A 14,823-nucleotide genomic window follows, 5' to 3' on the forward strand; every position below is an offset into this window, starting at 1 on the left:
GTTCCGTCCAAGGAGACGCCCAACTAGGTCTTTCACCCGAGAGCCCCTTGCTAGGTATGTCTTGCCTGACAGCCCCTTCCGTGAGCCAGTTTGAGCTGGACTGGGGCTGAGGACCTACGCAGATGCCTGGAGTGGTCCTGAAGTTACCTTTAGCTCATTAGAATACTAAGATCCCCTCCCTCGGACAGAGTTTCCGCCATTTGGGGGGGGGGGGACAGCCGGTGTACACACTACCATGTTGACAAGCTAGTCCTGTGCCATTGAGCCAAAAGTGTCTCTGTGAGCTCCCTGCCCCTGCCCTCACTACAAGGAATAAGAGCTTCCTGCAGTAACCCCTCCGGGAGACAGTGCACAGAGCGCTATCTCCGTCTCCTTACTTGTAACAGGTAATCAAAGGTTGTGTTCAATTTGATGCACCCCAAGCAGCGAACCCGAGTTCAGTTATACTTCCAGGTCGGTGTTATTACCCCCACTAATGGATGAAGAAACCCAGTGACGAGGACTTGTCAAGGCCGCCAGGCTGGTAAAGGGCAGAGCTCCAAGATGGAAACCCAGATCTGACCGGGTCCCATTAAGAAGCAAGCTACAGGCTCTCCGCAGAGTCACTTGAGACACTTGTCCGCAGCATGGCAAACCAAGACTTAATTGAAGTTTCAGCTTCTCCAGGACTGGAATTTTAAGCCAATCAATCTGGAATTCGCCGGTCCCCACCAATGAGGTAATCTCATCACGTGGGCCCTCTCCGCACCGAGGGAAGGTGACCTGGCCTGGAACAGTCCTTTCTTTCCTTTTGCGAACAACTTTTCGCCCGCCTCCTTCCCTATAAAATCCTTCCCCCTCGTACAGCTCCTTGCACCTCCCCTCTACTTGGCTTCATGGGATCCTGCTCAATTCATGAATCGCTTAATAAAGCCAATTAGGTCTTCAAATTTACTCAGCTGAGTTTTGTTTTTTTAACAGTCCAAGGTCAGTCTTGTCCTACTCCACCTGCCTGCCCAGAGTTGGGGTCCCAGGTCGAACTGGGGCTGCAGTTGATGCTGGCCAGAATGCATGGCCGAGAACCATCCCCCCGCCCCCACGCCCCCGCAGCTGCCCTGGGATTTAGCGCTTCCTCAATCACCCCTCCTCAGCCTTTCCTCCAGAAGTTGCTTGAAAGCTGTACTGTGTAAGCCCACTGATTAACTCACTCCTAACCAGTGGGAGGGCTTCCCCCACTGATACAATGAGAGGGAGGAGGCTGGGATGAAAGAGGAGTTCGATGAAGGGATGACTAGCGGTAGAGTTCCCTTGTAGCTTTCCTCATGGAAGCCTTCTTGTTGGTAATTTACGATCCCAGCCTAGGTCCATACACACTACACTCACTAAAATGATACATTATTGATCAATGATGGTGTTTATGTTGCTATGATGATTGTCATAAATGGCTGAATTTCCCTGGAGTATTTCATGATTAACACAGTTTAGGAAGAGACAAATCCACGACGTACCATAAATAATATCAATCATATTACATATTTCTTACAGAATAACACATGAACTACAATAACAGAAGCAAATACTTACACCAGGGTTCTTACTAACATATAGTGAAACCAGATTTTTAGGAATATATAATGCTAAAAAAGTATCACATTAAGATGAATTTTCTGGTGTTAATGGCATCAGCCAGGGAAATTTAGACAAACGTTTTGTGGATTTCTGGCTATTTTTTATTTTGAAATGTATGAAAATCTCCTAAGAGTTCAAAAAGGAAAGAAAATTTGTCACATTTCAAACCAACATATTGAATCGAGTAAATTGAATCATGATTCTCAGACTGCTCGTGTAACTGACAGGCTCAAATGCATTTTTAAAAGGGGTCTGATTCCAACCCCTGAAAGCCACGAGCATCTCCCCCCTCCCTAGCTGTGGGCGATGATGTCTAACCACAATCAGCAAAGAGGGACGAGGCTATGTGCTCCTATTCCAAACACATGTAGTAGCTTCTGTGGCTAAATTACTCAATACTTAAATATACATCACTCTGAGTTTTCCCGGTTATTTTTACCAGGCTGCTCTCGACTGGCACTTACTGCTGAAAAGCAGTTTTCTCCTTCTAAAGAGATCCTTGCTTCAGTCTTAGACAAAACCAGAAAGGGCAGCCCTACTACTAGGGATCTAAAGTTAATACAAAAGCGATTAATATTCCAGGACTTCTGTTGGTGTCATTCATCCAAAGAGACGCCAGGCGAGGCAGTGCAAGTCGTCTGAATACAAGCTTTCACTCGGGCTTGTTACAGGATCTATTCGTCAGCAGGCTTTGACGGGAGAGCACAGACGACAAGATGTGGCTCATTCTGCTTCATCCACCTCCGCTAACAATGACTTTTGACGCAGGGGGTGGGGGAGAAGAATTTTAAAAGATCTCTATTACCTTTTCTCCAATTTGGGTCTCAAGTTCTTTCACTGTCCGACTGCAACTCATTTCATTCTCACCTCCTCTTAAAAAGAAAAATAAAAACTTTTTGTTAAAATGTTTTAACCCAATAAACGCTTATGTAGGACATGCAGAGATCAAAATGATAAGGATTTCTAAATTATGTATTTTCTAATGCAAGGTATTTCTTAGGCACGGCCGCCTGCGGGCAACGTGGACTTGGGCCAAGTCCTTAGCTTCTCCATGCCTCCGTTTCCTCATCCATAAGATGAAATATAACAACATTTATTCCTCCCAGGGTAGCGTGGGAACTAATTACAGCTGACACTTAATGAGCACTTTCTATGGCGAGCCCCACCTGATCTAATCCTCATGACAACTGTGTGGGTCAGGGGCCATCATCGCCCTGGGTTGCAGACAAGGAGACAGGGAGACAAAGGTCACCTGTGGAGAAGTGGAGGTGATGGGTCACGCCCCACCCCCAGCCCTTCTGCTGCAGCACTTTGTCCTGACCTCTGAGGGGTTCCCAGTCCACTCTGGGGGGCACTCTCAGCCACTCCATAAAGGACTTCACGATGGATGTGTGTACCCTCCCCTTGGCTCCATCTACTTTTTTCTTTTTTTAGATTTTATTTATGTATTTATTTTAGAGAGAGAGAGCATGAATGGGGTGGGGGGGAGCAGAAGGAAAGGGAGAGAAGATCTCCCAAGGGACCCTGCACTGAGCAGAGAGCCCTAAGTGGGGCTCGATCTCATGACCCAAGCCAAACATCAAGAATCACAGGCTTGCGTTATCCTTATATCTATAAACTGCTTCAGAGCTCGCCCCTCTATGGAACAAGCTGATAGAGACCCACAGGCTGAGGAGCCAGGAGCGATCCACTGGACGGAAAGGCTCTCTGGACAAAGCAAAGGGAGCACACAGTAGCATGAAGCCGAGGGGGCCAGAGCTCAGAGCGTCCCAGCGTTGCTAATGTCAGTGAGCGGGCCAGGGGGACCAGAGCCCGCCCTGCAGGGCAGGGGACAGGGGTGAGTTCAGAGATGGAGGCAGATGCCAGCCCTGTGGGGCCGTGGCCATGATAAGGAATCTGGACTTCACACTGGGGTAAGGGGAAGTGATCGGAGCATTTTAGGCAGAAATGAACCTCATTTTCCATAGAAGGAAACTGAGGCTCAGAAGTTTAAGTACCCGAGCTGGAGGTGGAAACTCACCAGGATTCTGTATTAAATGTAATATTTTTTATGTTTTAATTATGTATTGAATAGACACAAGACACTATTTTTAACATATGTTTAAGATATTCAAGAACAGAAATCAGACAAACGCCTGTGTACCCACCATCAGCTGAAGAGACAGAGCAGCTCAGGTCCAGAGCCCAGCGCACTCGCTCCCAATCTCAGCCTCCCTTCCCTCTCCTCACCTCCCCAGCCCCAGGGCAGCGCCTCTGCCCAAGTCCCCTCCCGTCCCCTTCCCTTCACAGCTGTCTCCCCTGAGGAGACACAGCTTATTATCTGATAATAACTTAGCCACACCAGCTTTCTTGAGATGAGTATTCACTGGAATGGTGTGTCTTTAAATCCTTCTACTTTTAACCTTTCTATAAACTTGTGTTTAGGTTTTTCTCTTGGCGGATTTTACTATCTCCTATCTAATCAGACAATCTCTGCTTTTTAAGTGGAACCTTTAGTACAATTACCAACACACTTGGGATTTCTAGTCATTCTGCCTGTTCTGCGGCTTCTTGCCTTCTTTTTGGTCAATCCCGTTTTTATGATCCCATTTGTTTGCCTCTGTAAGTTTGGGAATCAGTCACTCCCTTTTTAATCTTGTGAGAGTTGCTCTGGAAATTATAACCTGTGCATTTTTCCAAGTCTGAAGTGAATCAAATTTTTAATCTTCCTTTTGGACAAGGTAACAACTCTAGAACATTCCATTCCAGTCCCTCCTCTCAGTGTATACATTGCTAACGTCGTGTATGTTAATTCTATCCGATTTTTAAATTCCCAAAGTCGTCATTATTCTTAGTCCTTAGTGCTTCCTGAGGTCAGTAGGCGTGTTCGGCTCTAACCCCACACTCCCTGCCCTCTTGTTGCCTGTGTTGCTTCCAACTGTCCATCTGGGAGTGTTTTCCTCCCACCTAAAGTACACATACACAGATACAAATGAGAGGCATGCTTTGCAGGATGAAGAAAGAGAGGCTCTGGTTTAAAGGTGACCTTGAACACCGGCAGGCAAAGGTGCCACATGCTTCTCCTTGTCGCCACAGCCTGACATCAGTGCTTGAACCTCTACTATGGCAAGAAGAGGAAAAGGGTCCCGGCGTTCCCACAGGAAGAGATCTCAGTCTTAGAAATTCTAGGCTGAGATACTTCATTCCCAGCGTGCGGGAGAGACTGTCCTCCTGTCTCACACCTGAAACATCAGCTTCAGTCCAAGTGTCGGTCCTAAGTCACCCCAGGGCGTCCCCTCACTGCCTCTACCGCTCTCTGTGATGCTGACCCTGCTGCCCGTGTCCTGTCGTCTCACGGTGACATGTCTACACAGGTGTTTCTTTTCATTCTGGCTTAAGACCCCTTCGAATATTGGCCCTTCCCTATCCTTTCCCCTAAATATCTGGAAACCCAATAAGAAACCTCCTAGGCCTTCTCTCTCCCCTCCGTGTCTCTTATATCTGTCCTCCATATTTTCTCTCTCTTTGCCTTTCTGTGTGGCTTTCTGGATAACAGCTTCGGGCCTGTTTTCCACTCCAGTAATGCTCCTTTAAGCTGCATTTCATCCACTTGTTCCACGCAGCCACTGAATTTTATATCCACAATTATCATATCTTTCACTACTGGAAGTTCTGTTCTGTCATTCTTCGAATCTTTTTTTCTTTTTGCCTCTTATTTCGTATTTATCCATGGAGTCTATTATTTCACTTCTCTGACCATACTAAAATAGTTTTCTAGATCTGACAGTTGCCGGATTTCATGTATTTGGATATCTGATTGTACTGGATATTGTTTCTGCTGGTTTGCAGTCCTCATCCTCTGTCTCTTACATGTTTCCGGTGTTTTGTGTGCATGGCCTGATATTACTTGGCACTTGACCTGTGGAAATTTAAGGGCTGGGTTGCAAACATAGTCCCCTGCAGAAGGGCACACCCAGGCCAGCACCAGTTCTAAGCAAACTCCTAGCCTAACACTTTTCAGACCATACAGGTAGCATCATTTCAAGCAGACTTGCATAAATACTGACTTGTAGTTACAAGATTGTCCTCTATTCACCCAACACCAGCGTGGAAACGGGAAGGTTTCCTTGTGCCCTTCTGGGATGCAGGTTTATATTTGTAACCTATCCTCACATGAGGGTTCAGGCGTCCCAGCTTCATAAGTACTGGTCCTCTATTAGGTCCCTCCACCTTGGGCAGGCCTTCTAGATTTTGTCCTCTGTCCCCTTCACTCCAAATAGCCAACCAAACTGAAACACAAATTCACCAGGATTTAGCCAACACTCTCACAGCAAAAGCTGGCTTGACAGAATGCTCACTTCTCCTGATTCCATCTCCATTTTGTGTTGGCCTCTAGGCAAGAACTTACTTTCTTGCCAGCTCACTAGGGAAGGAAAATGTATGCATACGTTTTACCTTTTATCAGTCATTTTAGTTGTTTTCGGAGGAAATGCTGTCCATGGATAGAGCCCACCACATTACCCGAAGGAGCAGTGTCCGCTCACTACAAGGCATTGTCTCCAGCAGTAAAGACAATTCAGCCCCATGAGTTAAGTCAGTTATGAGCTGATTCTTTCAAATTTAGTTCAAATATTTAGCCTTTTATATTTAAGGAAGTAACTTGTGATCCTTTTCATCTCAAATTAAGTATTAGACTGATGTTTCACAATGAAAGGAACAAAAGCAAAAGACAAAAAAAAAAAAAGAACGCTCCTGCTTTCAGTTCTTCTAGTTGCTTAGCTTTTTCAACAAAGAATATTCAACTTAGGTGACTGTCCACCCAACGACCTTCTCACAAATGGAGACTGTTTTAGGTTAAGAGCATGAATATACAGTTTATAAAACAACCAGTCATTTTTTCAAACAAACCTGGAGATTATCTCAGCCCGCCACTTACGGATCTTTAAACAGCTCAGAGAAGTCCCTGACCATCGGACCATCGAGGGAATAATACTTTGTCATTCTTGTTGGAGTTGCTGCACTGATTCTTTTTTTTTTTTAATTGTGGTTAAAAAAAACAAAACAAAAACAAAAACCAAAAAACAAAACCCCACCCCAGATAACATAACATTGACCATCTTAATCATTTTTAAGTGTGCAGTTCAGTGGTGTTAAGTATATTCACACTGCTGGGCAACACATCTCCGAAACTTTCTCATCCTATACCCGCTGAACACGTCCCTGTTCCCCCTCCGCCCTGAAGCACGAATTCTGACACCTACGCTGTGTCCACGACAGACTCAGTCATGAAAGCTATCGTACCAAAATCTGCTAATTTTGCAGGATCAAATTTAACTCGTAACTGTTTACACAATTCCCGGGAAAATGAGGTTTATTCATTTAGAGTCAGATAATCTGCGTGAATAACTTTTTACTAAAATGGTCTTTCCTAAATCAGACACTAGAATCAAAGAACTTTCCAGCTGAGAGAGCCATGACAGTTCATACTCTAACACTCTCCTTTTTCAGCTCATAAAGCAAACGAGCCCCATGCATACCCTACAGTTATGAGATACAAAGGAGCTCATACAAAAATCTCTTTTAAAAATATGTCATTTCTGGGGCGCCCGGGTGGTGCAGTCAGTTGAGCGTCCGACTCCCGGTTTTAGCTCAGGTCGTGATCTCAGGGTCCTCAGATGGAGCCCCACACATCAGGCTCTCTGCTCAGTGCGGAGTCTGCTTGAGATTGCCCCTCCCTCTATCCTTCCCATTCATGTGTGTGTGTGTGTGTGTGTGTGTGTGTGCGTGTGTGCTTTCTCTAAAATAAACAAATAAATCTTTAAAAAAACTTTCCTTTCTAGCTACTAAAACATGATCACTTTCCAATGAAAGACATGAAAAATAAAATTAAAATGAACAAATTTAAATTTTGCATCTTTGTATTCTTACTTCAAATTTAAAATTTAGTATTTCCAAATCTGAAATACAGTGCATATAAAATATGCCCATCTGGTTTTAATTTGTTATGTTTCCATTTTCAATATGGTATTATTTCTTTGATTCTGAAATATATTTATTCCGAAATATATCCTACATAGAGGTTAGAGTCTTCTCTAAATAACCTTTTGACTGAGGATTAACTACGTTAAATTCTATAAGGACAAGCTCTGCCATCTCCTCTTCCATATATATCTGCTGACATGATTATCTCTCCAGACCTTGTGCCCTCTCTCTTATCATTCCAAATTTCACATTTTCATATCAGAAAAAAAAAACCCACTTACCTCTTTATAACATTTATATTTAGGTCCAGCCCACCAAACCGGGACAAGAATTCAAGATATGGAATGGCTCCAGAGCTGGTGAGGGGGACCTACATTCAAACAGGAAGAACAACGGCCAGTTAGAGGATTCAGATCTAGGTAGTAGAGAGCACGGGGGCTTTCGTGATGGGAGGCTGCATCCTGTCAGTGGGATGGGCATTCTAGCAAACACACCACTTCACCCAGCTGTTGGGTTGACATGCATCCCCAGTGAACCAGATACAAGCAGCCAGAATGCCCGTTGCCAGTCTGTGCACAATGAAAAGTCAATAAGTTGACTATAACATTTTCTAAAATCTAGTTCTATCTAAAAATTAAAGTAAAACTAGTAGAAATATATTCTTTTTAAAATATTTTCTATTTATTTATTTGAGACAGAGAAAGAGAAAAAAATGAGTGGGAGGGAGGGGCAAAGGAAGAGGGAGAAGCAGACCCCCTGCACTGCTGAGCAGGGAGCCTGACGTGGGGCTTGATCCCAGGACCCTGGGATCATGATCGGAGCCAAAGGCAGATGCTCAACTGACTGAGCCACCCAGACACCCCCAAAATATATTCTAACATACATCTTATATATGTATATGTATGTATGTAAATATATCATATAATTTTTCCCCCAAGAGGCTAAAGCCACAACACAATTTTACCCTCTGAATGTCATGTGAACTCTCTGTACATTTATATACTTTTAAGGTAGAAAAAAGCCATTATTAAATTGAAAATTCTATAAAGGACATTACTGGGTCCCATGAGTCAATACAGACTATAGATTAAATAAAAGAATTATCTCAATGTTTAACTTACTAATGTTGATAACTGTACTGTGATTATGTAAGAGAATGGTTCTTATTCTTAGGGAATACACATTGAAGTATTTAGAAGTAAATAACCATAATATATAAGGAACTTCCTCTCAAACAGTTCAGAAAAAAATTATGTATACACTGTACATATCTTGTCAACTGTTCTCAACATCCACACATGCCACACACGGATAACAAAAGATCACAGGAGAAGTAGGATGAGGTTAAATGTTCACAACTGGCAAATGTGGGTGAAGTGTATATGGGTATCGTTTGTACCATATCGGTACTTTTTGTACTATTCTTACTCTTATAAATTTTCTGGAGGTTTGAAATTACTTCTTTTTTTTTTTTAGATTCATTTACTTGTTTTAGAGAGAGACAGCATGAGCAGGAAGGGCAGAGGGAGAGGGAATCTCAAGCAGACTCCACACGGGGCATTGGGCCTGACATGGGGCTCGATCTCATGACCCTGAGATCAGGACCTGAGCCAAAACCAAGGGTTGGACGCTCAACCGACTGAGCTACCCAGGCGCCCCCGAAATTACTTCTAAATAAAAAGTCAAAAATTTTTAAGAGTGAAAATAATTATTTCCCCCAAAAAGGATTATGAAACTAAAGTTAAAATATATAATCAATAATACAGATATGTTTTATTAAGCTTCATGCAAATATGCAAAGTACCATTTCCCATACAGCTGAATGGCTCCCATGTCCATAAAATCAAGTGTGATGTTCACTTAGCCCTTAAAATTCCAGCCTCAAAGCCCAGCATGGTTATCTCAGTCTTCCCCAAAGGACACATTTCTTTTTACTATTTAAAACATATATAGAGGGGCGCCTGGGTGGCACAGCGGTTAAGCGTCTGCCTTCGGCCCAGGGCGTGATCCCAGCGTTCTGGGATCAAGCCCCACATCAGGCTTCTCTGCTGGGAGCCTGCTTCTTCCTCTCCCACTCCCCCTGCTTGTGTTCCCTCTCTCGCTGGCTGTCTCTGTCAAATAAATAAATAAAATCTTTAAAAAAATAAAAAATAAAACATATATAACTAGGAAATGGGACCAGAGGGACAGTGGCTCACAGGATGGGCTTTCATGAAGCTCGTCCCGGAATGGAAAGCCATGATTTCTATTTCAGATAGGGTGTTTTTCAGTAGATGTAATTGTGGGTAGACCTCCCAGTTTCCCTAGCTTTACAGCAGAAGGGCAAGAACAGGGAATGTGTGTTGCTCCAAGATGGGACGCCCTCATGGTTTTGGTAGTAAGACCTCGTGAGGAGGGGAAGAAATGTACATTCACTGAGCTCATACTCGGGAGACGGGCACAAGCACTACTGTTGGCGTTTTACGTGAGTTAACTCATCTAGCCCCAAAACCAGGTCCTGAGGGTGTGGTCATTGCCACCTTTCGTGGAGCAGAGTTGTGGCCTCCCTGCATGCCACTACCATCAAGTGCCCCCAGAGCCCACGTTCCTCTCCCTACACTAACCACCCTGCCTACAAAAAAAAAAAGAGAGAGAGAGAGAGAGAGAGAGAAAGTCCATCAACCTATTGAAGGTATTGTCACATTTCATATCGTTACTTATGGTCTAATGAAAATTCTACTGCGGCAGGTACATTTTTGCAAAGTACAGTTTCCAAAGCTAAGCCCCTGAACAACCCAAGAATCTAGTCTAAAAGAAGCTCTGCTAAGAACTCACGTTTTCAATATTTGTGATTCTGGCAGAAGTGTTTAAGAATCATAACCACCCAAAGATGAATCGCTCAAAGCAAATTCTTAGACTGGGGTGGAGGAGGGTGGTGATTAAACCCGTATCCATAGTGTTCACAAGCGTCTTCAAAGACATCTCTTTCCCCAACCTGGCACAACCACTGGGACCAGAACAGAGCTATGCTTCTCTTCTCTGGAATCTCTTTGCCAATTCACCTTCTTTCATAAAATTTTTATTAACGTTCAGAGACTGAGGCCCCATTTTTAAAAAAACTCATGTTACTGTGAATTTCAAGGAAACTAAGGTACAGAGCAGATTACAAGCGATGCCTCATCGTTCATGCCCTGATTAATCATCAAAACACTCTGACATTCAAACATTCTTGACATGGTTCTTAAAATAAAATTAAAGCGGAACTGAATTCACTGTAACTGGAAAATCCTTTTCTAATTTTAAGTGCGAAATTCCCATGAAGTGTTTTACCAGTTTTATAGGTTTCCAGTTAGGCTTACATTCACTATTGGAAATGATTTGTTGGTAAAAGGTCTAGAAAAGTCACACACACTGTGAACTCCAGCTACTGGAAAGAGAAACCCTGCCCTTCGTTCCTGTGAACTTGGCCTCCTGAAAATGCATCACGTACCAGCCTCCTTGGTTTACACGCGGGTCACGGGAGCTTGAGGTTCTAGAAAACCCATGCTTATTATTTCAGATAGACTACCAGGACCTGTTTTTTAAAGTCTTTGAAGCTCTCCAGTTCTCAGTGACTTCTTTTAAAAACAGATGTAGCTTTTAAAAACGGATACACATTTCACATTTTCTGTACTTTTCCTCTTCCTGCATAGTTGATTAGCTTGGGAAGATTGTCAAAATTTTAAATTAACATTAGATCATGAATATAGGGAGACATTAGCAGGAAAAATATCTTAACTCTCCATTTGGTATAAATAAAGTATCAGTTAAATCAAGCTTATGAGGAAACTGATGCAATGTTTGCAAGGACAAGTGTTCTTTAAAAGCAGGAGAACATTAGCAGTTGCACTCATCATCAGGGACACACAAATCAAACCACAATGAGATATCACTCACACCTGTCAGAACGGCTAACATCAACAACACAAGAAACAACAGGTGTTGGCGAGGATGCAGAGAAAGGGGAACCCTCGTGCGCTGTTGGTGGGAATGCAAACTGGTGCAGCCACTGTAGAGAGCAGTAGGGAGGTTCCTCAAAAAGCTAAAAATAGAATTATCCTCTGATACAGCAATTGCACGACTAGGTATTTACCCAAAGGATACAAAAATACTTATTTGAAGGGATACATGCACCCTGATATTTATAGCAGCAGTATCTGCCAAATTATGGAAACAGCCAAAGTATCCATAGATTGGTGAGTGGATAAAGAAGATGTGGCGAATACATACAATGGAATAGTACTCAACCATCAAAAAAGAATGAAATCTTGCCGTTTGCACCAACATGGATGGAGCTAGAAAGTAAAATAAGTCAGTCAGAGAAAGACAAATACCATATGATTTCACTCATATGTGGAATTTAAGAAACAAAACAAATGAGCAAAGGGGGGAAAAAAGAGACAAACCAAGAAACTGACTCTAAACTATAGAGAACAAACTGATGGCTACCAGAGGGGAGCTGTCTGGGGGGATGGGGGAAACAGGTGATAGGGATTAAGGAGGGCACTTGTGATGAGCACTGGGTGTTGTATGGAAGTGCTGAATCACTAAATTGTACAGCTGGGACTAATACTACACTGTATGTTAACTAACTGGAATTCAAATAAAAACCTGAAACGAGAGAGAACATTACCATACGACACAGCAATGCCACTCCTAGGTACGTACTTTAGAGAAGGGAAAACCTATGTCCACGCAAAAACTTGTACATGAATTTTCAAAGCAACATTGTTCACAAAAACCAAAAAGTGGAAACAACCCAAGGGTCCGTCAATTGATGCTAAAAACACAAAAGGTGGCCTAGGCATATAATGGAATGTGAGTCAGCCATGAAAAGGAATTAGGTACCGATTCATGCGACAACATGCATGAACTTTGAACACATGATGCTAAGTGAAAGAAGCCAGACACAAAAGACCATGTATTGTATTATTCCATTTATACAAAATGTCCAGAGGAGGCAGATCTATTGTGGCAGAAAGTCTATTAATGGTTATCAGGGACCTGGGGAAGGGAAAATGGGGAGTGACTACTAACGAGGATGGGGTTTCTTTTTGGGGTGATGAAAATGTTCTGGAACTAGTGATGGTTGCCCAACCCTCAATGTACAGAAAACCAGTAACTTCTAAACCTTTAAATGGTGAATTTTATTATATATAAATTATTTTTTATTTTTTTTAGATTTTTTTTTTATTATTTATTCGACAGAGATAGAGACAGCCAGCGAGAGAGGGAACACAAGCAGGGGGAGTGGGAGAGGAAGAAGCAGGCTCATAGAGGAAGAGCCTGATGTGGGGCTCGATCCCATAACGCTGGTATCACGCCCTGAGCTGAAGGCAGACGCTTAACCGCTGTGCCACCCAGGCGCCCCTATTATATATAAATTATATCTTACTAAATTTTCCCATAAAAATGTAGATACAGTAAAAAGTGACATGTGAAATCACAAATATGTATTATTTGTGAAATTTTTAAAGTGAATAAATGGGAAACTTTTTTTAAAAAAGGAGAAAAGCTCTTCCTCTTTCTTCCCGCTTCCCTTCTTTCCTGTCCCCTAACAAGTCCTAAAGTCTGATGGGGCAGAGGAAAACAGCGAACGCCACGCTGGGGAAAGCCATGGGAGTCCAGAGTGGGATGTGACCCAAGTGGGGTGAAGACAGCATCCACATGGCGGGGCAGGGCACTGGGGATGGGAGATGATCACGACTAGGGAGACAGATCGAGTAAGTAAATATACTCAGGAATAACAGAAGCCAAGTTTCTCATTGTCTGAAACGGTAATTACAAATATGAAAAGCAAGAAAATTGGAAAGAACCCCAAGGTATAGGATTAAAATTGGCAGTACTGGTGTGAACTCATGGTTTTCAATACAGGGAGAGGTTGATATAGAAATAAATGTAAATGCAAATGTACGTTTATTTGTGGGAGGGGCCGTATCCCCTGGAACTCGACCCAGTGAGAGAGGCCTAGAGTGCCATCCCTATGGCAATGGGCAGCCTCAGTGCCCAGATTCCGGACTCTGAACGTCCTTCCATTGAAAAGTACTAGAGCTCTCTGGAGAAATGGATGATTTCAGGACTGAAACAAGGAAAGTACAGATGAGTTCAGAATATCTTATATCAGAAAGCAAGGAGGTGCTCAAGGAATGATGGGGGCACATCAAAGGCACATGGAAACCATCTTGAAGGGGCTCCTACTAGCCAAATTGGAGACAATTTCAAAATCAAAATACGTAATGAACACAATGAAGCATAACCACTTACTGAAAATAGGTAATCTTGAGTCCCTGCAAATATAAAAATGATAAATGACTAAACTGAAAGTCTGGTAAGGAATGGGATATTTACAGAGTTGCAAATTTTCTCCACAAGATGCTTTTTAATTACAAGGTCAATAAAGAGTCCCTTGCCATGAGAAAGAATGACAGAGCCCATCTTAATCTAGTGGTCAAAGTCAACATGAGCAGTCATGGGACAAACTACAATCGTGTGCAACCTAATAAAGTTAATAAGGAGAAGAATATAGCATTTCTGTGGTCCCCCTGCCAAAGACACAAGCCTGGACCCAGTCATCTGAAAAACATCAGGAGACCTCAGATAAATTCAAACAGGGGACACGCTACCCTCTGCGATCTTCAGAGTGGTGAGGTCAGGAAAGCTAAGGAAAGGCTGAGAACTGGTCTACACTGCAGGGCACCTGGAATTCGTGATCTGACCTGGATCATACAAGACATGCATGGAATGCCTGGCAAAACCTTGTTGGGTCCCAGGGCTGAGATGGTAGCAGTGAGTTCATGTTAACATCCATATTTTGATGGTCAGACTGTAGCTATGTAGAATGCTATCCTTGTTTGAGGGACACATACACTGAAATATTTGGGGTGATGGAGTCACTTCCTCCCAAATGGTCCAGGGGAAAAAAAACTTGTTCTTCCCACTAAACTTCCAACTTCTCTGTAACTTTGTGGTTGGTTTTTAAAGATGACCAGGCAGAAGAGGCTGTGGTAGAGACAGCTGATAACAGATCACGCTCCCACAGAAAACAGGTATAAACTCTGGTCAATATCAAAACAGTAACTATCTAAAGGCCCTGGAGAGTGAACGAAAACAGGAAGACTTTGGAGAAATTCAAAACACAGAAGGAGGGATGAGTATGGAAGGGGTTTCCTGTTCATAATGGCTTTGAGCCTGAGAACAAGCCACAGTCACCCACCAGCACAGAGCGGCTAAAACTTC

At 43.0% G+C, this 14,823-nt stretch overlaps 1 protein-coding gene across 1 annotated transcript in view; it reads right to left on the reverse strand.

Moving 5' to 3' along the window:
• Nucleotides 1–14,823, reverse strand: part of EFCAB6 (EF-hand calcium binding domain 6) — a 249,820-nt gene that overhangs the window by 206,281 nt on the left and 28,716 nt on the right. Inside the window, exons 6-7 of the mRNA XM_034644165.1 lie at nucleotides 7,851–7,939; nucleotides 2,414–2,480 (exon numbers count right to left, since the gene is read on the reverse strand). Coding sequence (XP_034500056.1) covers nucleotides 2,414–2,480; nucleotides 7,851–7,939 — 156 coding nt within the window. The remainder of the gene's footprint in view (nucleotides 1–2,413; nucleotides 2,481–7,850; nucleotides 7,940–14,823) is intronic.

The sequence above is a fragment of the Ailuropoda melanoleuca genome, chromosome 15 (assembly GCF_002007445.2).
Source record: "Ailuropoda melanoleuca isolate Jingjing chromosome 15, ASM200744v2, whole genome shotgun sequence".
In the NCBI taxonomy this organism is placed as follows: Eukaryota; Metazoa; Chordata; class Mammalia; order Carnivora; family Ursidae; genus Ailuropoda; species Ailuropoda melanoleuca.